We start from the raw sequence: 27,500 nt of genomic DNA, 5'->3' as shown, positions 1-27,500 counted from the left end.
TATTTACATTTTTTTTTATTATTGTTAAATGGTCATCAATCTACACACAATACCACATAATGACAAAGCAAAAACAGGTTTTTAGACATTTTTGCAAATGTATAAAAAATAAAGCGGAAATCTCACATTTACATAAGTATTCAGACCCTTTACTCAGTACTTTGTTGAAGCACCTTTGGCAGCTATTACAGCCTCGAGTCTTCTTGGGTATGACACTACAAGCTTGGCACACCTGTATTTGGGTAGTTTCTCACTTTCTTCTCTGCAGATCCTCTCTAGCTCTGTCAGGTTGGATGGGGAGCGTCACTACACAGCTATTTTCAGGTCTCTCCAGAGATGTTCGATCGGGTTCAAGTCCGGGCTCTGGCTGGGCCACTCAAGGACATTCAAAGACTTGTCCTGAAGCCACTCCTGCGTTGTCTTCGTTGTCCTGTTGGAAGGTGAACCTTCACCCCAGTCTGAGGTCCTGAGCGCTCTGGAGCATGTTTTCATCAAGGATCTCTCTGTACTTTGCTCCGTTCATCTTTCCCTCAATCCTGACTAGTCTCCCAGTCCCTGTCGCTGAAAAACATCCCCACAGCATGATGCTGCCACCACCATGCTTCACCGTAGGGATGTTACCAGGTTTCCTCCAGACGTGACACTTGGCATTCAGGCCAAAGAGTTCAATCTTGGTTTCATCAGACCAGAGAATCTTGTTTCTCATGGTCTTAGACTCTTTAGGTGCCTTTTGGCAAACTCCAAGCGGGCTGTCATGTGCCTTTTACTGATGAGCGGGTTCCGTCAAGCCCCTCTACCATAAAGGCTGGAATGGTGGAGTGCTGCAGAGATGGTTGTCCTTCTGGAAGGTTCTCCCATCTTCACAGAGGCACTCTGGAGCTCTGTCAGAGTGACCATCGGGTTCTTGGTCACCTCCCTGACCAAGGCCCTTCTCCCCCAATTGCACAGTTTGCCCTGGCGGCCAGCTCTAGGAAGAGTCTTGGTGGTTCCAAACTTCTTCCATTTAAGAATGATGGAGGTCACTATGTTCTTGAAGACCTTCAATGCTGCACACATTTTTTGGTACCCTTCCTCAGATCTTTGCTTCGACACAATCCTGTCTCGGAGCTCTACGGACAATTCCTTCGACCTCATGGCTTGGTTTTTGCTCTGACATGCACTGTCAACTGTGGGACCTTTATATAGACAGGCGTGTGCATTTCCAAATCATGTCCAATCAATTGAATTTACCACAGGTGGACTCCAATTAAGTTGTAGAAACATCTCAAGGATGATAAATGGAAAATGTTGAGTCTCATAGCAAAGGGTCTGAATACTTATATAAATAAGGTATTTCTGTTTTGTTTTATTTAATCCATTGTAGAATAAGGCTGTAACATAACAAAATGTGGAAAAGGGAAGGGGTCGGAATACTTTCAGAATGCACTGTATGTGTCTGTGTGCTGATTTGAATGTGTTATGATGACTATGTGAGTGTGTATTACTGTGTAGTACTGTGTATTACTGTGTATACTGAGTGTAACTGTATTCTGTGGATCTCCTGCTGTTACTTGTTCCCTCGCTCCGCCGTGTGTGCGAACAGTGAGAAGCATGCTGGGGAATTGCTTACCCAAGATCCTTTCTCTGTGTCTTATGGAAGGAACATGTATTTTGACATGATCAAAGATAACCAATACTACAGTTAGTGCTACCACATTATGGTCAGTAACACCACATGACTTCTAGATGTTTCTGAGGAGTAGGACAATATCCTGTCTTCTATTTCTCCTCTCTCCTGACCTCACCTCCATCTCATATTGTCCTTCCCTCCTTTTGTCTTTCACACCGTCCCTTCACCCTCCCTACCTCACTTTTTCCCTTCTCTCTCTCTCTTCTCTCCTCTGTCCTATCTCCTTCTCTCCTGTGCAGTGGGGTAATATGGTTGTATAATCCCAGTGTATTAGGCCTGTTCTACATGTCAGCTAATTCGCCCTCAATAAACTCTAATTGCTGGTTAATTGTATTGTAATGAGATCATGGAGAGACGGGCAGCAGCTTATAAACACAAATGTTATGAATTGAGGATTTCCACAACTGGCTAAGAAGTGCCCACATATTCCCTGATATATATTTTTGATTTTATTTATTTATTTCACCTTTATTTAACCAGGTAGGCTAGTTGAGAACAAGTTCTCATTTACAACTGCGACCTGGCCAAGATCAAGCATAGCAATTCGACACATACAACAACACAGACTTACACATGGAATAAACAAAACATACAGTCAATAATACAGTAGAACAAAAGAAAACAAAAAGTCTATATACAGTGAGTGCAAATGAGGTAAGATAAGGGAGTTAAGGCAATAAATAGGCCATGGTGGCGAAGTAATTACAATATAGCAATTAAACACTGGAATGGTACACATACAGTATATAGTACATCTATACACAGTCATCTTACCTGCTGTATAAACATAGTAACATACCATCCCATTGACATACATTTAGAGTAGACCAACAACTGTAAGCCTTGTAAGGGCCTTCTCAGTTCTCAGCCAGAGGTGAAGAGGGGCTAAGATAAGAGGGTGAAGAGAGGAGTGGAGAGGACAGGGGATGGAGGGAGGGAGGGAAACGGGGCTGAAAGGAATGTGGAAAGGAGGACTGCGTGACTGTGAGGTAGCTAGAGAGGGGGAACATAGAAAATAGATGGGAAAGAGGTAGTGAGAGAGATAGAGGCCGAAGGAGAAAGGGAGAGAGAAATTGACTTAAACAGAGTGGGAGAGAGGGGGTGGTTATTTCCCCATAGTTCTCATTAAAGGCTGCTAATCCACCTGCACTCGCCCTGCAGAAAAGGGCCAGAGGGTAGGAGAGAGAGAGAAGGAAGGAAGGAAGGAAGGAAGGAAGGAAGGAAGGAAGGAAGGAAGGAAGGAAGGAAGGAAGGAAGGAAGGAAGGAAGGAAGGAAGGAAGGAAGGAAGGAAGGAAGGAAGGAAGGAAGGAAGGAAGGAAGGAAGGAGAGGGAGGCCCATACTATATTTTGCAGAGATAACGAATGTCAGCACAGATACAGGAAGATGGAGAAAGAGTAACATGGACAGAGATATAATAGATCAATAGAGTGAGTGAGTGAGAGAGAGAGAGAGAGAGAGAGAGAGAGAGAGAGAGAGGGTGGGGGTGAAATCCCACTCCTTCCAAAATATTTTAAGAAAGTTGAAGCTCATTTACTACGTATCTGTACGATTTAAAAACTCTAAATTGCAATTTGGAGAACTGCAAAAACAAGTTGCTCTAGCTTCATTCACCTCAGTCCATCTACAAACATATAGCCTATTAGCAATACAGTTAGCCTCATTTACTCATCTACAAACATATAGCCTATTAGCAATACAGTTAGCCTCATTAACTCATCTACAAACATATAGCCTATTAGCAATACAGTTAGCCTCATTAACTCATCTACAAACATATAGCCTATTAGCAATACAGTTAGCCTCATTTACTCATCTACAAACATATAGCCTATTAGCAATACAGTTAGCCTCATTAACTCATCTACAAACATATAGCCTATTAGCAATACAGTTAGCCGCATTAACTCATCTACAAACATATAGCCTATTAGCAATACAGTTAGCCTCATTAACTCATCTACAAACATATAGCCTATTAGCAATACAGTTAGCCTCATTGACTCATCTACAAGCATATAGCCTATTAGCAATACAGTTAGCCTCATTAACAAACATATAGCCTATTAGCAATACAGTTAGCCCCATTGACTCATCTACAAACATATAGCCTATTAGCAATACAGTTAGCCTCATTGACTCGTCTACAAACATATAGCCTATCAGCAATACAGTTAGCCTCATTAACTCATCTACAAACATATAGCCTATTAGCAATACAGTTAGCCTCATTAACAAACATATAGCCTATTAGCAATACAGTTAGCCTCATTAACTCAAATTTTATCTTTATTTAACTATACAAGTCAGATTAAGAACAAATTCTTATTTTCAATGACAGCCTAGTCATGTGGGTTAACTGCATTGTTCAGGGGCAGAACGACATATTTGTACCTTGGCGATTTGAACTTGCAACCTTTCGGTTACTAGTCCAACGCTCTAACCACTAGGCTACGCTGACGCCCCATCAATTCAGCACCGGGATTAAAAACATACAGAGGGATCTGTTAGCAGAAAAAGTACTTTATTAGCAAAAGGTAAACAGATTTACAGATTTTTTGTTGTAGTAATTTCCTGCAGTTCTACACATTTGCCATGACTTATACCATGTTAATATGGTATCTGAGTGAGAGTGACTTACAAAATCAATGGGGTCCCTTTGGAGGTCAGGGCCCCTGGGAAAGTGCCCTGCGTGCCCGGTTGGTAATTCAACCATGATTACTTTAGATGGCTGGCTAGACTAAGTAGATTCATTTATCAATCTAAAAAATGTTAACAGATATGAACTAATTGAGTGACTGTGAGTGTGGGACAGGAAGGGAAACTGCTGATGAACAACCACGTTTTGAAATGTCTTGTGTATTCTACTATTCTAATTCTCAACAGTAAGTTGAGACCACGACTGAGTTCCCAAAATATATATATTTCAAATTCTGAAAAATTGCAAAGATCCGGACCTCGGTGTCTTCATATGTAGCTACGGCCCTGACTGCAATATGAGTGTAAAAGAGAGAAGTGACAGTCAATATGGACTGTTGTCACTTATTGTCACTTATTGGCCTGTAAGCTGCCTCAACCAACAGCTAGTTGTTAGTCTATAATACTGAATCAATAACAGTAAGTCAGAAGCAGTCAGACTCAGAAGCAGAGATGTCTTGCTGTCTGTTAGAAGTCCGTAAAGAGTTGGAGTCTGGAGTGGAGGGCTCAGGAGAGAGTTCAATGAGTCATATCAACCAATCAGTAGCTATATGGACCAATCAGGTTGCTTGTTCAGTGGTCCACCCGTTCCTCTTCTCCCACCTGCTTTGGTGTTGAGCAGAACCTCCCTGTCTTAAACAAATGTGCTAATGCCCCTAAGATTAACTGCAGAATTAAAATGTATATGTCAAATCTTTATGTAAAATCTATGTATATGAAGTAGGAAAGACATGTCCTCTGAAGAGGGTGGTGGATGGGTTAATAAAACATTTATAAAATGTAAAGCAGAATTACAGTAATTATACAGTATCATAATAATTGAAACAATAATGATGGTGATTATGGGAATATTCTTCATGCATTATGCTGTATTGATAAACTTTGTCCTCCTCCTCAATGATCTCAGGTTATATTTAGCTTCCCTAGCTTGCATTCTGTTTGCGTGTGTGTTGTTTGATGGGACTGAGTGTTAATTGTAGTGTGTGATTGAATGTACATGTTGGTGCAGTATGTCAGCATGTGTGGAAGAAACGATCTATTGCATGCTGACATACCTACTCATCCTCTCTCTTTTACTCTCCCTTTCAATGTCTCTCTTTCTCATCTCTCTTTCTCTCTCACTCCCTCCCTCCCTCTCTATATCCCTCCCTCTCTCCCTCTCTCTCCCTCTCTCATACATAAACCCTTTCCTCCCCCTGACTCCACCTCTCTCGTTCTCCAACTCACTGTAAAACACACACACACACAGGCACGGGCACTCTCTCACTTTATCCCATAGTTCCCCATCTCCAAGGGAACACAGGGATGTCTCTATGGCAACAAGGAGCTTGCTCCACTAATGAACTGGTTGCCATAGTGATTTGGTTGGCTGTGCACAAACCCAGACTGAATAAAAGAGAGGGAGAGAGACATGTTACACCTCTGTACAGTATTCCATGCTCACTCTCTCCCTCTCCCTCACACACACACACACACACACACACACACACACACACACACACACACACACACACACACACACACACACACACACACACACACACACACACACACACACACACACACACACACACACACACAGAGAGAGTGTGTGAGACAGCCAGTGAGGGAGAGATTAAGACAGAAAGAGAGAGTTAAACACGTTAGTGAGATGTATTGAACCGTGGAGGATACATCCATGCATGCAGAAGCAGCAAGAGATCCAGCTGCTCTCCAGAAGGACCAATCACACAGCTGCTTCAAGGTCAGGGGAATGCTCTACCTCAGCCTCAGCCCAGACTCACACCAGAGCGAGACAGAAAGAGAGGAAGACTGTTTGATTCATGATCTACAGAAACATATTAAGGACCTTCTCTCTCCAATGCTAACTGTGCCCATATGATACAGCACAGTCAAACATTCTATTCATCTCACCATACAGGAGCTCACTGGTCAGAGGAGACAGTACAATCAGCCATTCATATCTCCTTACTGTATAAGGTGAATGCACCAATTTGTAAGCCGCTCTGAGCGTCTGCTAAATGACGTAAATGTAAATAAAACCATACACATCACTGGTCCCTGTGGTGGACTCACAATGTCTCTCCCTAGTGGTTCAGAATGGTAATTACAGCAGTACTGCAGCGAGGAGCGGTTCTCCACTTCTGACAGACACACTAATACTGCACCAGGACCCTTCCCTCAGTCCAGACTGTTAAGTTGCTGACACTTTTCTACTTTATAGTTCAATGCTTTCCTTTTCCTCTCTTTTCTTCTTTAGTGTTTTCATCTAAACCCCAACTACCCCCTCTCTCCATCTCTTCTCTATAAGCACCACCATTGAACCCTCTCTCCTTCTCCCTCTCTCTCCCTCTCTCTCTCCCTCCCTCCCTCCCTCTCCCTCCCTCTCTCTCCCCGTCTCCTCTGCAGAAGTGTTTGCGGTTCAACCCGGATGCGACCGTTTGGAAGGCCAAGCAGCAGGTGCTGTGTTCTCTGACCGATTCGTTGCGGGACGTGTTGAACTACGGTTTGTTCCAACCAGCCACCGAAGGCCATGACGCCAAGTTCCTGGAGGAGGAGAAGATGCTGAGAGAGTACCCACAATCCTTTGAGAAGGGGGTACCATATCTGGAGGTATGTACACAGGGGACCAGTACGGAGAAAAAAATGTATGAAATGTATGCATTCACTACTGTAAGTCGCTCTGGATAAGAGCGTCTGCAAAATGACTAACATTTTTAATATAAATGTATATACAGCCTGGATGTACGGTTACTCTGTAAGGTTACTCTCACTCTGTGGGTTACTCTGTAAGGTTACTCTCACTCTGTGGGTTACTCTGTAAGGTTACTCTCACTCTGTGGGTTACTCTGTAAGGTTACTCTGTGGGTTACTCTCACTCTGTGGGTTACTCTGTGGGTTACTCTGTGGGTTACTCTCACTCTGTGGGTTACTATGTAAGGTTACTCTGTGAGCTACTCTCACTCTGTGGGTTACTATGTAAGGTTACTCTGTGGGTTACACTGTAAGGTTACTCTGTGGGTTACACTGTAAGGTTACTCTGTGGGCTACTCTCACTCTGTGGGTTACTCTGTAAGGTTACTCTGTGGGTTACTATGTAAGGTTACTCTGTGGGTTACTCTGTAAGGTTACTCTGTGGGTGACACTGTAAGGTTACTCTGTGGGCTACTCTCACTCTGTGGGTTACTATGTAAGGTTACTCTGTGAGCTACTCTCACTCTGTGGGTTACTCTGTGGGCTACACTCACTCTGGGTTACAATGTAAGGTTACTCTGTGGGCTACTCTCACTCTGTGGGTTACTCTGTGGGTTACTATGTAAGGTTACTCTGTGGGTTACTCTGTGGGTTACTATGTAAGGTTACTCTGTGGGTTACTCTCACTCTGTGGGTTACTATGTAAGGTTACTCTGTGGGTTACTCTCACTCTGTGGGTTACTCTGTGGGTTACTCTCACTCTGTGGGTTACTCTGTGGGCTACACTCACTCTGGGTTACAATGTAAGGTTACTCTGTGGGCTACTCTCACTCTGTGGGTTACTCTGTGGGTTACTATGTAAGGTTACTCTGTGGGTTACTCTGTGGGTTACTATGTAAGGTTACTCTGTGGGTTACTCTCACTCTGTGGGTTACTATGTAAGGTTACTCTGTGGGTTACTCTCACTCTGTGGGTTACTATGTAAGGTTACTCTGTGGGTTACTATGTAAGGTTACTCTGTGGGTTACTCTCACTCTGTGGGTTACTATGTAAGGTTACTCTGTGGGTTACTCTCACTCTGTGGGTTACTCCGTGGGTTACTCTCACTCTGTGGGTTACTATGTAAGGTTACTCTGTGGGCTACTCTCACTCTGTGGGTTACTCTGTGGGTTACTCTCACTCTGTGGGTTACACTGTAAGGTTACTCTGTGGGCTACTCTCACTCTGTGGGTTACTCTGTGGGCTACTCTCACTCTGTGGGTTACTCTGTATGGTTACTCTGTGGGTTACTCTGTAAGTTTACTCTGTGGGTTACACTGTAAGGTTACTCTGTGGGTTACTCTGTAAGGTTACTCTGTGGGCTACTCTCACTCTGTGGGTTACTTTGTAAGGTTACTCTGTGGGTTACATTGTAAGGTTACTCTGTGGGTTACACTGTAAGGTTACTCTGTGGGTTACTGTGTAAGGTTACTCTGTGGGCTACTCTCACTCTGTGGGCTACTCTCACTCTGTGGGATACTCTGTAAGGTTACTCTGTGGGTTACTCTGTAAGGTTACTCTGTGGGCTACTCTGTAAGGTTACTCTGTGGGCGACTCTCACTCTGTGGGTTACTCTGTAAGGTTACTCTGTGGGTTACTCTGTAAGGTTACTCTGTACGGTTACTCTGTGGGCTACTCTGTAAGGTTACTCTGTGGGTTACTCTGTATGGTTACTCTGTGGGCTACTCTGTAAGGTTACTCTGTGGGTTACTCTGTATGGTTACTCTGTGGGCTACTCTGTAAGGTTACTCTGTGGGCTACTCTGTAAGGTTACTCTGTGGGTTATTCTGTATGGTTACTCTGTGGGCTACTCTGTATGGTTACTCTGTGGGCTACTCTGTATGGTTACTCTTTGGGTTATTCTGTATGGTTACTCTGTGGGCTACTCTGTATGGTTACTCTGTGGGTTACTCTGTGGGTTACTCTGTAAGGTTACTCTGTGGGTTATTCTGTATGGTTACTCTGTGGGCTACTCTGTATGGTTACTCTGTGGGTTATTCTGTATGGTTATTCTGTGGGTTACTCTGTGGGTTACTATGTATGGTTACTCTGTGGGTTACTCTGTATGGTTACTCTGTGGGTTATTCTGTATGGTTACTCTGTGGGTTACTCTGTAAGGTTACTCTGTATGGTTACTCTGTAAGGTTACTCTGTGGGTTACTCTGTATGGTTACTCTGTGGGTTACTCTGTAAGGTTACTCTGTGGGTTATTCTGTATGGTTACTCTGTGGGCTACTCTGTACGGTTACTCTGTGGGCTACTCTGTAAGGTTACTCTGTGGGTTACTCTGTATGGTTACTCTGTGGGCTACTCTGTAAGGTTACTCTGTGGGTTACTCTGTATGGTTACTCTGTGGGCTACTCTGTAAGGTTACTCTGTGGGCTACTCTGTAAGGTTACTCTGTGGGTTATTCTGTATGGTTACTCTGTGGGCTACTCTGTATGGTTACTCTGTGGGCTACTCTGTATGGTTACTCTGTGGGTTATTCTGTATGGTTACTCTGTGGGCTACTCTGTATGGTTACTCTGTGGGTTACTCTGTGGGTTACTCTGTAAGGTTACTCTGTGGGTTATTCTGTATGGTTACTCTGTGGGCTACTCTGTATGGTTACTCTGTGGGTTATTCTGTATGGTTATTCTGTGGGTTACTCTGTGGGTTACTATGTATGGTTACTCTGTGGGTTACTCTGTATGGTTACTCTGTGGGTTATTCTGTATGGTTACTCTGTGGGTTACTCTGTAAGGTTACTCTGTATGGTTACTCTGTGGGTTACTCTGTAAGGTTACTCTGTGGGTTACTCTGTAAGGTTACTCTGTGGGTTACTCTGTATGGTTACTCTGTGGGTTACTCTGTAAGGTTACTATGTATGGTTACTCTGTGGGTTACTCTGTAAGGTTACTCTGTATGGTTATTCTGTGGGTTACTATGTATGGTTACTCTGTGGGTTACTATGTATGGTTACTCTGTAAGGTTACTCTGTATGGTTATTCTGTATGGTTACTCTGTGGGCTACTCTGTATGGTTACTCTGTGGGTTACTCTGTGGGCTACTCTGTATGGTTACTCTGTGGGCTACTCTGTAAGGTTACTCTGTATTGTTATTCTGTGGGTTACTATGTATGGTTACTCTGTGGATTAATATGTATGGTTACTCTGTAAGGTTACTATGTATGGTTACTCTGTGGGTTACTCTGTAAGGTTACTCTGTATGGTTATTCTGTGGGTTACTATGTATGGTTACTCTGTAAGGTTACTATGTATGGTTACTCTGTGGGTTACTCTGTGGGTTACTCTGTATGGTTACTCTGTATGGTTATTCTGTATGGTTACTCTGTGGGTTACTCTGTATGGTTACTCTGTGGGTTACTCTGTAAGGTTACTATGTAAGGTTACTATGTATGGTTACTCTGTAAGGTTACTCTGTATGGTTATTCTGTATGGTTACTCTGTGGGTTACTCTGTATGGTTACTCTGTGGGTTACTCTGTAAGGTTACTATGTAAGGTTACTCTGTGGGTTACTCTGTAAGGTTACTATGTAAGGTTACTCTGTGGGTTACTCTGTAAGGCTACTCTGTATGGTTACTCTGTGGGTTACTATGTATGGTTACTCTGTAAGGTTACTATGTAAGGTTACTCTGTGGGTTACTCTGTAAGGCTACTCTGTATGGTTACTCTGTGGGCTACTCTGTGGGCTACTCTGTATGGTTACTCTGTAAGGTTACTCTGTATGGTTATTCTGTGGGTTACTATGTATGGTTACTCTGTGGGTTACTCTGTAAGGTTACTCTGTAAGGTTACTCTGTGGGCTACTTTGTGGGTTACTCTGTATGGTTACTCTGTATGGTTACTCTGTGGGTTACTATGTATGGTTACTCTGTGGGTTACTATGTATGGTTACTCTGTAAGGTTACTATGTATGGTTACTCTGTAAGGTTACTCTGTAAGGTTACTCTGTATGGTTATTCTGTGGGTTACTATGTATGGTTACTCTGTGGGTTACTATGTATGGTTACTCTGTAAGGTTACTCTGTATGGTTATTCTGTATGGTTACTCTGTGGGTTACTCTGTATGGTTACTCTGTGGGTTACTCTGTAAGGTTACTATGTAAGGTTACTCTGTGGGTTACTCTGTAAGGTTACTATGTAAGGTTACTCTGTGGGTTACTCTGTAAGGCTACTCTGTATGGTTACTCTGTGGGTTACTATGTATGGTTACTCTGTAAGGTTACTATGTAAGGTTACTCTGTGGGTTACTCTGTAAGGCTACTCTGTATGGTTACCTGTGGGCTACTCTGTGGGCTACTCTGTATGGTTACTCTGTAAGGTTACTCTGTATGGTTATTCTGTGGGTTACTATGTATGGTTACTCTGTGGGTTACTCTGTATGGTTACTCTGTAAGGTTACTCTGTGGGCTACTCTGTGGGTTACTCTGTATGGTTACTCTGTATGGTTACTCTGTGGGTTACTATGTAAGGTTACTCTGTGGGTTACTCTGTATGGTTATTCTGTGGGCTACTCTGTAAGGTTACTCTGTATGGTTATTCTGTGGGTTACTCTGTATGGTTACTCTGTATGGTTATTCTGTGGGCTACTCTGTAAGGTTACTCTGTATGGTTATTCTGTGGGTTACTCTGTATGGTTACTCTGTATGGTTATTCTGTGGGCTACTCTGTAAGGTTACTCTGTGGGTTACTCTGTATGGTTATTCTGTGGGTTACTCTGTAACGTTACTCTGTATGGTTATTCTGTGGGCTACTCTGTAAGGTTACTCTGTATTGTTATTCTGTGGGCTACTCTGTAAGGTTACTCTGTGGGTTACTCTGTATGGTTATTCTGTGGGTTACTCTGTAAGGTTACTATGTATGGTTATTCTGTGGGTTACTCTGTAAGGTTACTCTGTATGGTTATTCTGTGGGCTACTCTGTAAGGTTACTCTGTGGGTTACTCTGTATGGTTATTCTGTGGGTTACTCTGTAAGGTTACTATGTATGGTTATTCTGTGGGTTACTCTGTAAGGTTACTCTGTATGGTTATTCTGTGGGCTACTCTGTAAGGTTACTCTGTATGGTTATTCTGTGGGCTACTCTGTAAGGTTACTCTGTATGGTTATTCTGTGGGTTACTATGTAAGGTTACTCTGTATGGTTATTCTGTGGGCTACTCTGTAAGGTTACTCTGTATGGTTATTCTGTGGGCTACTCTGTAAGGTTACTCTGTATGGTTATTCTGTGGGCTACTCTGTAAGGTTACTCTGTATGGTTATTCTGTGGGCTACTCTGTAAGGTTACTCTGTATGGTTATTCTGTGGGCTACTCTGTAAGGTTACTCTGTATGGTTACTCTGTGGGCTACTCTGTAAGGTTACTCTGTATGGTTATTCTGTGGGCTACTCTGTAAGGTTACTCTGTATGGTTACTCTGTGGGCTACTCTGTAAGGTTACTCTGTATGGTTATTCTGTGGGCTACTCTGTAAGGTTACTCTGTATGGTTACTCTGTGGGCTACTCTGTAAGGTTACTCTGTATGGTTATTCTGTGGGCTACTCTGTAAGGTTACTCTGTATGGTTACTCTGTGGGCTACTCTGTAAGGTTACTCTGTATGGTTATTCTGTGGGCTACTCTGTAAGGTTACTCTGTATGGTTACTCTGTGGGCTACTCTGTATGGTTACTCTGTGGGCTACTCTGTAAGGTTACTCTGTATGGTTATTCTGTGGGCTACTCTGTAAGGTTACTCTGTATGGTTACTCTGTGGGCTACTCTGTAAGGTTACTCTGTATGGTTATTCTGTGGGCTACTCTGTAAGGTTACTCTGTATGGTTATTCTGTGGGCTACTCTGTAAGGTTACTCTGTATGGTTATTCTGTGGGCTACTCTGTAAGGTTACTCTGTATGGTTACTCTGTGGGCTACTCTGTAAGGTTACTCTGTATGGTTACTCTGTGGGCTACTCTGTAAGGTTACTCTGTATGGTTATTCTGTGGGCTACTCTGTAAGGTTACTCTGTATGGTTACTCTGTGGGCTACTCTGTAAGGTTACTCTGTATGGTTATTCTGTGGGCTACTCTGTAAGGTTACTCTGTATGGTTACTCTGTGGGCTACTCTGTAAGGTTACTCTGTATGGTTATTCTGTGGGCTACTCTGTAAGGTTACTCTGTATGGTTACTCTGTATGGTTACTCTGTAAGGTTACTCTGTATGGGTACTCTGTATGGTTACTCTGTATGGTTATTCTGTGGGCTACTCTGTAAGGTTACTCTGTAAGGTTACTTTGTGGGTTACTCTGTGGGTTACTCTGTGGGTTACTCTGTGGGCTACTCTGTAAGGTTACTCTGTATGGTTACTCTGTGGGTTACTCTGTGGGTTACTCTGTGGGTTACTCTGTGGGTTACTCTGTAAGGTTACTCTGTAAGGTTACTCTGTGGGTTACTCTGTGGGCTACTCTGTAAGGTTACTCTGTAAGGTTACTCTGTGGGTTACTCTGTGGGTTACTCTGTGGGTTACTCTGTGGGCTACTCTGTAAGGTTACTCTGTATGGTTACTCTGTGGGTTACTCTGTGGGTTACTCTGTGGGTTACTCTGTGGGCTACTCTGTAAGGTTACTCTGTATGGTTACTCTGTGGGCTACTCTGTGGGTTACTCTGTGGGTTACTCTGTATGGTTACTCTGTGGGTTACTCTGTAAGGTTACTCTGTAAGGTTACTCTGTGGGTTACTCTGTGGGCTACTCTGTAAGGTTACTCTGTGGGTTACTCTGTGGGTTACTCTGTGGGTTACTCTGTGGGTTACTCTGTGGGTTACTCTGTGGGCTACTCTGTAAGGTTACTCTGTATGGTTACTCTGTGGGTTACTCTGTGGGTTACTCTGTGGGTTACTCTGTGGGCTACTCTGTAAGGTTACTCTGTATGGTTACTCTGTGGGCTACTCTGTATGGTTACTCTGTAAGGTTACTCTGTATGGTTACTCTGTGGGTTACTCTGTGGGTTACTCTGTGGGCTACTCTGTAAGGTTACTCTGTATGGTTACTCTGTGGGCTACTCTGTATGGTTACTCTGTAAGGTTACTCTGTATGGTTACTCTGTGGGTTACTCTGTGGGTTACTCTGTGGGCTACTCTGTAAGGTTACTCTGTATGGTTACTCTGTGGGCTACTCTGTATGGTTACTCTGTAAGGTTACTCTGTATGGTTACTCTGTGGGTTACTCTGTGGGTTACTCTGTGGGCTACTCTGTATGGTTACTCTGTAAGGTTACTCTGTATGGTTACTCTGTGGGTTACTCTGTGGGTTACTCTGTGGGCTACTCTGTAAGGTTACTCTGTATGGTTACTCTGTGGGCTACTCTGTATGGTTACTCTGTAAGGTTACTCTGTATGGTTACTCTGTAAGGTTACTCTGTATGGTTACTCTGTGGGTTACTCTCACTCTGTGGCTGGAAACTGTAGTGTAAACCTGTGCCGTTTCTTTCTTTTTTCCTTTTTTCGTTGAGAGAGGAGGAAGAGGGAAGTTATGGGTAAACTAGATAAAGCATCATTTTGCAATACATCTGCAGGCTCCATCATGTGGATCTAGGACAAAAGCTGAGAGAATTGAGGACAAAAGGCCTTCCAGTCAGGATTAACTCTCTCTCTCTCTCTCTCTCTCTCTCTCTCTCTCTCTCTCTCTCTCTAGTTTCGTTACAAGACCAGAGTGTACAAACAGACCAATCTAGATGAGAAACAGCTGGCTAAGCTGCACACTAAGGTACTGGTCTGTTTCAAAGGGTGTGGAACAATGTGAGTTGTGGGTTGTTGTGCAGTATGAAGGTGTATGTGTTGGCGGGAGTGTGTATGTGTGTGCATACTTATGCGTGTGTGTGTGTGTGAGTGGGACTGCACACTGTCTGTCTGCAGTTACAGGCCCTTGGGGCAGTCCTCCACTGTTATCTGTGCTGTGCTTTGTGTGGCAGACAACTCCAGTATTAATGTGTCCTCCACTGTTAGCTGTGCTGTGCTTTGTGTGGCAGACAACTCCAGTATTAATGTGTCCTCCACTGTTAGCTGTGCTGTGCTTTGTGTGGCAGACAACTCCAGTATTAATGTGTCCTCCACTGTTATCTGTGCTGTGCTTTGTGTGGCAGACAACTCCAGTATTAATGTGTCCTCCACTGTTAGCTGTGCTGTGCTTTGTGTGGCAGACAACTCCAGTATTAATGTGTCCTCCACTGTTAGCTGTGCTGTGCTTTGTGTGGCAGACAACTCCAGTATTAATGTGTCCTCCACTGTTATCTGTGCTGTGCTTTGTGTGGCAGACAACTCCAGTATTAATGTGTCCTCCACTGTTAGCTGTGCTGTGCTTTGTGTGGCAGACAACTCCAGTATTAATGTGTCCTCCACTGTTAGCTGTGCTGTGCTTTGTGTGGCAGACAACTCCAGTATTAATGTGTCCACTCTGCTCTCTGGAATGCAGCGCTGGCACACTCTTAGAAAAAAGTGTTCGAATGGTTCTTCGGCTTTCCCTATAGGAGAACCCTTCTTGGTTCCAGGTAGAACCCTTTTGGTTCCAGGTAGAACCCTTGAACCGAAAAAGGTTCTTCAAAGGGTTCTCCTATGGGGACAGCCAAAGAACACTTTTAGGTTCTGGGTAGCAGCTTTATTTGTAGGAGTGCAGTCCCCTCATCTCTCTCTCTATCCCCTCATGCCTCTCATAGGCCAGTCTGAAGAAGTTCATGGACTACATCCAAAGTGGCTCTGTGGACAAGATGGCCAAGTTCTTGGACAAAGGGCTTGACCCCAACTACCAGGACCCTGACACGGGAGGTGAGACGCTGTCAGATGCTGTCCGCTGCCAGGGTGACCTGTGACCTCTCCTCAGTCAGTTAGCACCAATCAGCCATTTAGTCCGTCTGTCTGTCTGTCTATGTAGTCCCTGATACCTTGACCCCCTACGGAATCCTTCTTAGTGACCCATAACATTTGTGGGGCATATGGCCACTGTATTTTTAGCATCCTAGAGATCATTTCCAGACCCTTCAGCCATACAACCTGTCATCTAGCTAGCAAACTGTTCATATCCAAGTTGAATTAGCTAACAGCCAAGATAGCTGTGGGAGCTATGGCTAATGGCTGTCCTCTGTAACCTCGACCTGAAAACCCCCAACACTCTCTCCAACTCTGAATCACACTTACCCAAAGCTCTGTCTATCTAACACTTTATTAAAGAGGATTATAATAAGCAAAGTAGACAGTTAGTTTGAGTCTCCTTTAAGAGCCAGATAATATAACGAGGTGGGAAACAGGCAGCTACTGTTGGCAGTTTTGGGTGTGCTGCAACAGTCCTCTCACACAACAGAGCCTGCTGTCGCTGGGAGTGTGAGGTGCACTTCCACCTGGCAACACCAGGGGGCAGCAGAGAGCTCTACATCTGCCACTATCAGATAGGAGATACTGTACTACTACAGTAGACTAGAGTGACATGATGCTGTGATGTTCATGTCATAAATCCATGGCCCCACTCCTGTCTGTCTGATTAAATATATGAGCCCCTCCGTCCCTCCATTGCTCCATCTCTGTCTCTCCCCTGTAGAAACCCCCCTGACGTTGGCGGTGCAGTGTGAGCCGGGGGGAGGGGAGGCCATACGGGGGCTGGTGCTGGGAGGGGCTCATCTTGATTTCAGGTCCAAGGACGGACTCACACCTCTACACAAGGCTGTCCGCAGCCACTGCCACACAGCCTTGCTGGTAAACACACACACACACCTCCTTACACTCACATCTATGAATTAAAGGAGCATGTATGGACCCACTGTGCATAGTGTCTTGTATTGAGATACAGTCATGATGTTCTTATAATGATATCACATATTTTATAGTGATATTCAACTAATCTTTTAATACACTCTTAGAAAAAGGGTTCCAAAAGGTTTTTCGGCTGTCCCCATAGCAGAACCCTTTTTGCTTCCAGGTAGAAGTCTTTTGGGTTCCATGTAGAACCCTCTGTGGAAAGGGAACTAAAAAGGGTTATTAAGAGGGTTCTCCTATGGGAACAGCCAAAGAAACCTTTTAGGTTGTAGATAGCACCTTCTTTCTAAGAGTGTATGTATGTGTGTCTACCTGGTGTGTCCCTATAGACCTTGCTGTCTCTGGGTGCGTCTCCGGACTATAAGGACCGGCGGGGGCTGACTCCGCTCTACCACACTGTGCTGACAGGGGGCGACACCTCCTGCTGTGAGACCCTGCTCCACCACCGCGCCAAGCTGGCCATCAGGGACGAGAACGGCTGGGATGAGACACACCAGGTAGGTTGAGGTGTAAGTCTGTGTTTGTGTGCTTTTGTCTGGTTTAGTCTGTGTTCAAGTGTCTATGTCCATTAGCGTTTCACTGTGTTTGTGTGTATATAGGTTTGTGTGTGTGTGTATTTGTGTTAATGTCAGTGTGTAAATGTCATCTCTATATTTATGTTATCCATTCATGTCATGGTTCACCTCCCTTACCCTGATGTGTCTCTCCTGCTACTCACCCCCCTGTACCCCTCTAACCCATGATGAGGCCCATCTCTCACCCCCCTGTACCCCTCTAACCCATGATGAGGCCCGTCTCTCACCCCCCTGTACCCTCTAACCCATGACGAGGCCAGTCTCTCACCCCCCTGTACCCCTCTAACCCATGATGAGGCCCGTCTCTCACCCCCCCTGCACCCCTCTAACCCATGATGAGGCCCGTCTCTCATCTCCCTGTACCCTCTAACCCATGATGAGGCCCGTCACTCACCCCCCTTTACCCCTCTAACCCATGATGAGGGTCGTCTCTCACCCCCCTGTACCCCTCCAGCCCATGATGAGGCCTGTCTCTCACCCCCCTGTACCCTCTAACCCATGATGAGGCCTGTCTCTCACCCCCCTGTACCCTCTAACCCATGATGAGGCTGTCCCTCACCCCCCTGTACCCTCTAACCCATGATGAGGCCCGTCTCTCATCTCCCTGTACCCTCTAACCCATGATGAGGCTGTCCCTCACCCCCCTGTACCCTCTAACCCATGATGAGGCCCGTATTTCATCTCCCTGTACCCTCTAACCCATGATGAGGCCCGTCACTCACCCCCCTGTACCCCTCTAACCCATGATGAGGCCCGTCACTCACCCCCCCTTTACCCCTCTAACCCATGATGAGGCCCGTCTCTCACCCCCCCTGTACCCCTCTAACCCATGATGAGGCCCATCTCTCATCTCCCTGTACCCTCTAACCCATGATGAGGCCCGTCTCTCACCCCCCTGTACCCTCTAACCCATGATGAGGCCCGTCTCTCACCCCCCTGTACCCTCTAACCCATGATGAGGCCCATCTCTCACCCCCCTGTACCCCTCTAACCCATAATGAGGCCCGTCTCTCATCTCCCTGTACCCCTCTAACCCATGATGAGGCCCATCACTCACCCCCCTGTACCCCTCTAACCCATGATGAGGCCCATCACTCACCCCCCCTTTACCCCTCTAACCCATGATGAGGCCCATCACTCACCCCCCTTTACCCCTCTAACCCATGATGAGGCCCGTCTCTCACCCCCCTGTACCCTCTAACCCATGATGAGGCCCGTCTCTCATCTCCCTGTACCCTCTAACCCATGATGAGGCCCATCTCTCACCCCCTGTACCCTCTAACCCATGATGAGGCCCGTCTCTCATCTCCCCTGTACCCTCTAACCCATGATGAGGCCCATCTCTCACCCCCCTGTACCCTCTAACCCATGATGAGGCCCGTCACTCACCCCCTTTACCCCTCTAACCCATGATGAGGCCCATCTCTCATCTCCCTGTACTCTCTAACCCATGATGAGGCCCGTCTCTCACCCCCCTGTACCCTCTAACCCATGATGAGGCCCGTCTCTCACCCCCCTGTACCCCTCTAACCCATGATGAGGCCCGTCTCTCACCCCCTGTACCCTCTAACCCATGATGAGGCCCGTCTCTCATCTCCCTGTCACTCCATAACTCAGGTATGAAGAGGACAGCAGATAGAACCCTGGAGACACACAGGTACTGTACTAACTTCCCCTCCATTTCAACATTCTTTCCATCTTTTCATCATTATGTCTGTGTGTATTTGTGCTGTTGTCGTTGTCTATCTATGTGCGTATCTATGTGCGTATCTATGTGCGTATCTATGTGTGAGAGGCTCTGTAAGTGTGTATTCTTGCTGTTTTCTGATGTGTGTGTTGTTCCTGTTTCTCTCTCTCTTTTTGACAATGTATAACCCCCCTCTCTCTTTCTCCACTCTTTATTTCCGTGATCTCTATCTCCCTCTTCATTCATTTCTCTTTTCTGTACCTCTGATCGCCTGCCATCCCCCCTCTCCCCACCCTCTCTCTCTCTTTCTTTATTTCTATCTCTCTCTACCCCCCATCTCTCTATCTCTCCCCACCTTTCTCGCTCTCTGTCCCCCCACCTCTCTCTCCCCCCACCTCTCTCTCTCCCTCCCTCTCTGTTCTCACTCTGCTCTGATCCCAGGCCTGTCAGAATGGCAACGCCCAGCATCTGGAGCACCTTCTTTTTACGGGGCAGACTCCACTTCCCAGAATGCCTCAGGAAACACTGCCTTGCACATTTGTGCTTTATACAACAAGGTAGTGCTCTCCAGTAGTGTCATAAACAAACATCATAAAGATAACTTTGTAGTTTTGTAATCCAGTATTACAGTTATTTGCTGCTAATTGATTGACATGTATTTTGTCCATACAGGACAGCTGTGCACGAATTCTACTTTACAGGGGAGCCAATAAAGACACAAAGAATAACAGTGGGCAGAACCCATTTCAGGTGATTATACAATACATGGCTGGGCTAATGGAATGATGTATTTGTATGTACATTGCTTGGATGGGGTTGTGTGTGATGAAGTTACTGAAGCAGAAAATGCTATTGGATGAGATGTACCAGTTTTAGTGATATTGTTCTGTGACGTGTACGAGGGTCCAAGGTGGGAGAATTCTGCCTGACCCCTTGACCTGGGTTCTCGTACTCTGTCCTCCTTACAAAAGGCCAGCTGAGACAAGGAATATGTGCATACTGTGTGTGTGTGTGTGTGCGCGAGTGTGTGTGTGGAGGATGCTGTGAGAACTGTCCCTTACTCGGCTAGCGTGTGTGTTTCAGGTGGCTGTCATGTCCGGCCATTTTGAGCTTGGAGAGATTATCAAAAACCATCGGGACACGTATGTAGGTACGTTCTGTCCTGTGGCTGTCTGGGAGTTCATGCTCTATGAACATATGTGACAGTATGTGAGAGTGGGTCTACATTCACGTTTCTTTAAAAACAACGTTGTGTGTACACACAATATTTATTACATTATTTTGTATGTGTGCCAATCAAACTGGGATACTTCCTGTCCCTGCTATCTGAATGAGTGCTGCAAGTGAACTAATTATGTCTAGTTTCTCTCTCTCTCTCTCTCTCTCTCTCTCTCTCTCTCTCTCTCTCTCTCCTTCTCTCCTTCTCTCCTTCTCACACTCTCTCAGTTCCTTTTCTTGAGTCTCCCAAATACGCCCCTCAGAGGCGAGAGAGTGCGCCGCGCACCCTGGCGCTGCCCCAGCCTCACCCCTTCCTGCGTGCCAACAGTGATAACAGTATGAACCTGCCTGACTGGATGGCACTGCCAAATACACCAGGCTCCAACATTGTGTCTGTACAGGTAGAGGAAGGAACCTAGCACCTGGACACCTAGTCTGGGAGAACTACTGTTTCACATCATGTATCATGTAATGTAGCTATGTAGTACATCACCAATATACTGTAGTGTATTTTTACATTTACATTTTAGTCATTTAGCAGAAGCTCTTATCCAGAGTGACTTAAAGTTAGTACATTCATCTTAATATAGCTAGGTGGGACAACCACATACTGTATCACAGACATACGTTTACATTTTTCCTCAATAAAGTAGCTATCAGTAGTCAGAGCTAGAATAGGGGGAGGGGGCTCCATGAGACCTGAGGTGGCAGAACGGAGTGCTCGGGTTGGGGTGTAGGGTTTGAGCATCGCCTGAAGGTAGGGAGAGGCAGTTTTTCTTGCTGCTCCGTAGGTAAGCACCATGGTCTTGTAGTGGATGCGAGCTTTGACTGGAAGCCAATGGAGTGTACGGAGGAGCAGGGTGACATGGGAGACCTTGGGAAGGTTGAAATCTAGGCAGGCTGCAGCATTCTGGATAAATTGCAGTGGTTTGATGGCACAAGCGGGGAGCCCAGCCAACTGAGAGTTGCAGTAGTCCAGACGGGAGAGTGCCTGGATTAGAACCTGCTCCTCTTCCTGTGCAAGGTCGGGTCGTAATGTTGTAGAGCATGAACCTGCAGGAGCGAGTCACTGCTTTAATGTTGGCAGAGAACGACAGGGTGTTGTCCAGAGTCACGTCAAGGTTCTTTGCACTCTGGGAGGGTGACACTGTGGAGTTGTCAACCGTGATGGAGTGCGGACAGGCTTTCCCCGGGAGGAAGAGCAGCTCCGTCTTGTCGAGGTTAAGCTTGAGGTGGTGAGCCGACATCCAAGTTGAGATATCTGCCAGGCACGCAGAGATGCGTGTCACCACCTGGGTGTCAGAAAGGGGGAAGGAGGAAAGTAGTTGAGTGTCGTCTGCATAGCAATGATAGGAGAGACCATGTGAGGATATGATAGAGCTGAGTGACTTGCTGTATAGAGAGAAGAGGAGAGGGCCTAGAACTGTGCCCTGGGGGACACCAGTAGTGGGAGTACGTGGTGCAGACACAGATCCTCTCCATGTCACCTGGTAGGAGCGACCTGTGTAGGGTTTGAGCATCCAAGAGTGTGCAGAGCCTGAGACTCCCAGCCCTGAGAGGGTGGAGAGGAGGATCTGATGTCGAAGGCAGCGGATAGATCTAAGAGGATGAGAACAGAGGAGAGAGAGTCAGCTTTGGCAGTGCAGAGAGTCTCCGTGACACAGAGAAGAGCAGTCTGGGTTGAGTGACCCGTCTTGAAGCCTGACTGGTTAGGGTCAAGAAGATCGTCCTGAAAGAGATAACGAGAGGGTTGATCAGAAACAGCATGCTCAAGTGTTTTGGAAAGAAAGGAAAGAAGGGATGCTTTTGACGTCAGATGAATCGAGAGTTGGTTTCTTGAGGAGGGGAGCGACTTGGGCCATTTTGAAGTCAGAAGGGAAACAGCAACATACTGTAGTATATCACCAATATACTGTAGTACATTACCAATATACTGTAGTACATCACCAATATACTGTAGTACATCACCAATATACTATAGTACAACACCAATATACTGTAGTACATCACCAATATACTGTAGTACATTACCAATATACTGTAGTACATCACCAATATACTGTAGTACATCACCAATATACTATAGTACAACACCAATATACTGTAGTACATCACCAATATACTGTAGTACATCACCAATATACTGTAGTACAGACCACTGAACCGGTGTTGCCCTTTCATCTCTTTCTGTCTCTCGCTCTCTCTCTGTGTCTCTCTCTCGCTCTCTCTGTGTCTCTCTCTCTGTGTCTCTCTCTGTGTCTCTCTCTCTCTCGCTCTCTCAGGGCTATAAGCATTCAGGTACCATGCGGAGCTCCAGTAGTCCCCGTGGGGCGCGGACTCGCTCCCGTCCCGAGGGAGAGCAGGGGAAAAGGAGGACAGGAGTCGGCAGAGTCGGAGGCAGGGAGGAAGCGGAGGGGAAGGAGAAGGAGGGGGAGCAGGAGGAGGAGCAGGAGGGTAAGACTGACTATGGTTCTGATAGAACCGTTGATGTGTAATTCCATTATAGCATGCTCTCTCTCCATCTACAGCAGAGTCAGTTGTCCCTCACTGCTGTGACTCTAACATGGCACCCAATCCAAACTTGAAATCTGTATTAATAATTTGCACACAAATCTCCCATCAATAGATGGTTTTCACAAAAGTCCAAATTAGCCATGCAGACCTCAAGTTAGGATTGGGTCTACTGTGCATGAGGGTTGTGTATAGTGTAAGCCTTGTCCGAGCCAGAACGGCCCATTGTTTCTGTAGCGTGAAGGCAGACACTAACCACAAGGCCACTGAGTTGGTTGTGTACTGTAATGTATGTGCTGTATGCTGAACGCTGCCCCCCTCTGGCCAGGGCGGGGTCTGTCAGCAGCAATACGGTTACAGCAGCAGGGGGCCAGCGGAGGCGTCTCTACAGCGCCGTCCCAGGACGTGTGTTTGTGGCCACGCGCTCCCACTCCGCCCAGGGAGACAGAGAGATTAGCATCAGCAAGGGAGACAAAGTCAAAGGTGTGTGTGTTTAGTGTGTCTGTGTCAGAGAATGGCTGTGTGACTGTCTGGCTGGGTGTTTTTTCATGTGAATTCGAAGTGTTTTTCTAGCCTGGGTGCCAGCCTGATACATTTGCCCAGGAGATGAAATGTTCATGCTGATACCCAGGCTAGGTTTCTGTCTGCTGATGTGAGTGGTGTATGTATGAGTCTGTCTAGTGGATGTAGTCTACCTGTCTTAATGAGAGTGTAAGGTTCTTGTATGTCCTTGTCTTCAATGTCTGCAGGTATGAATATGTGTGTGTCTGTGAGTGAGTCTAAGGTGTTTCCAGGTATGTATGTCTTGGTGAGTACGTAGAGAGGTTTGCATGCCTGTTTGTGTGTTTACATTCCTCTGTGTGTGTTTACATGTTGTGGCTATTTCCTTGTCCTTGTTTGTGCCTATATGTTGTTTTGTGTATACTGACTGTGTGAGGTAATTGCTCTGATGCGCAACGCTCTTTCTTGTCCCCTCATGCAGTGCTGAGTGTGGGCGAGGAGGGTTCTGGGAGGGCACGGTTAAGGGACGGACCGGCTGGTTCCCCTCAGACTGCGTAGAGGAAGTGGCAGTCCGTAGCCAGGACAACCGCTCAGGTGAGGCCCCTGAGCACACACCTGCAGACACACACAGCGTGCCTCTCTCTCAGAAAAACACACACACACACACTTCCACACACGGCAGCGCTGGCTGCTACACACAGACACACAGGCATAAAAACAACACATTTAGCAGGAGGTCTATAGTTAGGGTTGTAACACTGGGGAAATACCACTCTAGACTCAGAATGATTAGAGCAGCAGAAGCAAGGTGTGGGTTGACAGGGAAGGAAGGTCCTACACTAGTCGTAGTAGTGGTGTCTGCCCACCACTAAGGCCTTAGGCTGCAGTGGTAAACACAGCTGGTTTGACTGTATGTAGAGACTCAATAGAGAGACGTTTACCGTCGAGGTTCAGGCTGTAGTCTAACAGCAGCGTGTGACTGTAGTGACAGTGTTGGTCAGTGTGGCAGGCAGGCAGGCAGGCAGGCAGGCAGGCAGGCAGGCATCATGCTGATAACACTGTGGTCGTGTGTTTTAGGAGAGCCGCAGTGAGAAAGCCAAGAGACTGTTCCGGCATTACACCGTGGGCTCCTACGACAGCTTCGACGCTCCCAGGTAAGGATGGGGAGACTTTGTCTTTCTCTACACAGTGTCATACTCAGAGGTCTACCTGGAAGTCAGTGAGTTGGAGTGATCTTGCCCTGGATATGCTTGGGATATGTTGGAGTGAGTTGGGTAGCTGTAAGATGGCCGTTTTCCTAGAGTGATCTACAGTACTGTGTCAACTTGTGTTTGGGACTATGGGTAATATACTGTATATTAACCTCACCTGTGTTGTATGTGTGGAAGTGATCCACTCGAGACTATGATTGGGTGATCTACGTGCGATGGATTGTGATTGGGTGATCTACTGTGCGATGGATTGTGATTGGGTTATGGGTTGGACAGTTATGGGTTGGATAGTATCTTTACGTTACATACAGACTGGTCGATATCTGAAGTTACATACAGTACTGGTCTGATATCTGAAGTTACACTACAGTACGGTCTGAATCTGAAGTTACGTATACAGTACTGGTCTGATATCTGAAGTTACACCTACAGTACTGGTCTGATATCTGAACTTCTAGGTAGACTGCATATCGACGTGTCCTCTACGATGTGCTTGTTGATTATGTTGTCGTTGTTGTTGTTGTTGACTTCCAGAATGCTACCTTGATACTTTGGACACTCCTCCAAATTTAACACCTAGGATGTAGTCGCTTCTCTTTAATGTCATGTTTTTGTGTGACGGCTCAGAGAGGCTCTGTTATGAGGCAAACCAATTTAACGGTCCTGGACTTGGACTGTAAGAAGAGAGAATTATTTATAAAGAAATAAACACATTATAAATCACACATGTATTATTGTACGGATAATCCTTCTCCCCGCCCGCACGCTATCACAGACAACACAAACACACACAAAACACAAGTGCGCGACACAACAAAAGCATTCATTATTTTGCATAATTTCATTTAGACTCTACGTGCTCTACCAAGCGACTGACACCACTACATGGAAACTCACACAAACGTTTATACACCCCACATCAGGGATATTTAAACAAATGTACTCACTACCATATAAAAACCAGGTTGTTTAAGTCAGTCTGTGGCTGGCTGGCTGTTCTCACTGCTAACTCACTGCTAACTCACTGCTAACACTTGCTAACTCACCACGCTTATGGCTAACTCTACCTAACTCACTGCTAACACCTGCTAACTCACTGCTAACTCACTGCTAATCCACTGCTATCTTTACTGCTAACTCACCGCCTTTAACTCACAGCTAACTCACTGCTAACTTTCACTCTACCACCTGCTATCTCACTGCTAACTCACCTTACACTTTTTGCTAAGTCACAAGTCACTGCTAACTCACTGCTAACTCACTGCTAACACTGCCTAACTCACTGCTAACTCACTGCCTAAGTCTGTTTTTATCAGAGCACAAGGTGGATCCATCTCACCTATTCCCCTGCTTTTTCCACTCTCTACCTATTTGGCTTTGTCACCTTCCCTCTCTCTCTATCGCTCCCTTTATTTTTATTCATCACCATTTTACTCACCCCTGTAATTTTTAATTTTCTCTCCATCACCCTCCCTCCCCTGTGGTGTTTCCATCTGGAGAATCAGACAGTGAAGGGCACTCTGGAGGGAGAGAGGGATGAACAGAGCAAGAAAGGAGGTGAAGAGAAGGAGAGATTCTTCAGCATGTAGAATTAGACGAAGAAGAGAAAAGGGGAGAGAGAACGAAGGAGAGGAAATAGACATGAATGAACAACCCCCTTTCTCTCCCCACTTTCACCTCCATCACCACCTTTCAATCCGCTTTTAGATGGAAGATGTTTTTATATTGACAGTAAGAGATCTTGTACACACTCCTGAAATATGTCTAATGAAGCAGGCTTTACTGCTCTGACTAGCTTTGAACAGTTTGCAACAAGGCCGGATTCGAGAACGGCAGTCAGCTAAATGAATGGCTTAAATATGGATATTTTGTGGGACAGCGATTACATTAACAAGGATTAGAGGAAGAGGAGAGAGATGTTCTCTCTCATACATGTTCACTCCCTAGTGTCTCATCTTTATCAATCCATTCCCTCCTTTCTCCCTATTTGTCCTTATCCTCCCTTCTTTACTTAATTTACTTGTTCCTTCCTTCCTTCCTTCCTTCCTTTCCTTCCTTCCTTCCTTCCTTCCTTCCTTCCTTCTTTCCTTCCTTCCTTCTTTCTTTTTTTCTTTCTTTCTTTCTCCCCCCTCCCCCCCCTCCATCCAAATAATCCTCCCCTCCGTCGCGCCCCCCCTTCACTGGTAGAGCCCATGGCAGTGAATTTAGTAAACACACACATGACAATTCAATTGGGGCAGCGGCCCGTGAAATAGGGATACGGAAGCTCACACACATTCTAGAGAAGAGTGGATTATTGCCCTCCATCACAAGAGGTGCTTTCATTATGGGTGAACACTCATGCACAATACATACACTATACACACATGACCACGCGCACATGAGTCACACACTGAGTCACACACACATGACCACACACACAGCGACCACATACACATGAGTCACACACACTAACATGACCAAACACCTGCCAACATTCAATCTTCTTGCTCCCTCTCCCCCCCTTGTACTCTTTCTTCCTCTTCTCATTTCCTCTCAGCTCTCTTCCTCCTCCCCCTCCCTCACACACACGCCTCGGCCATACACTAAATTCACAGCAGTATAGCTTAACATGCAGAGAGAGAAACAAAAAGAGAGGGGAGGGAAGGGAGAGAGAGGGAGGAAGAACAGCAATAGGCAGTGAAGGCAGAAAGGCACCAGAGAGAGGTAGGGGAGAGAGAGGGGAGATTGAGCGAGACAGGAGGCAGAGAGGGAGGAAGGGAGGAAAGGCGACAGAAGACAACATCGAGATACACGAGCGGGCGCACTGACAGAGATGATGTGAGTGCCTTTTAAAGAGAATCTCTCGCTTCTAATTCTCTTCCGCTGCTCATCCCCAGCTGAATCTCTCTTCTTCTTCCTGTCTGTCTTTGATGCTGCCTCCTTCCTC

The 27,500-nt window shown here is 45.8% G+C and overlaps 1 protein-coding gene across 1 annotated transcript in view; it reads left to right on the top strand.

Moving 5' to 3' along the window:
* Window positions 1-24,514, top strand: part of LOC106601508 (SH3 and multiple ankyrin repeat domains protein 1) — a gene marked incomplete at its 3' end in the record, with an annotated part of 34,357 nt that extends 9,843 nt beyond the window's left edge. Inside the window, 14 exon segments of the mRNA XM_045712305.1 lie at window positions 6,775-6,978; window positions 14,761-14,832; window positions 15,779-15,887; window positions 16,654-16,808; window positions 17,198-17,365; window positions 19,572-19,608; window positions 19,611-19,687; window positions 19,803-19,880; window positions 20,214-20,280; window positions 20,577-20,749; window positions 22,631-22,802; window positions 23,188-23,365; window positions 23,842-23,914; window positions 24,438-24,514. Coding sequence (XP_045568261.1) covers window positions 6,775-6,978; window positions 14,761-14,832; window positions 15,779-15,887; window positions 16,654-16,808; window positions 17,198-17,365; window positions 19,572-19,608; window positions 19,611-19,687; window positions 19,803-19,880; window positions 20,214-20,280; window positions 20,577-20,749; window positions 22,631-22,802; window positions 23,188-23,365; window positions 23,842-23,914; window positions 24,438-24,514 — 1,640 coding nt within the window.
* Window positions 24,515-27,500: the final 2,986 nt, after the last annotated feature.

The sequence above is a fragment of the Salmo salar genome, unplaced genomic scaffold (genome assembly GCF_905237065.1).
Source record: "Salmo salar unplaced genomic scaffold, Ssal_v3.1, whole genome shotgun sequence".
Taxonomy (NCBI): Eukaryota; Metazoa; Chordata; class Actinopteri; order Salmoniformes; family Salmonidae; genus Salmo; species Salmo salar.
This window is presented reverse-complemented; position numbering and strand designations above follow the sequence as displayed.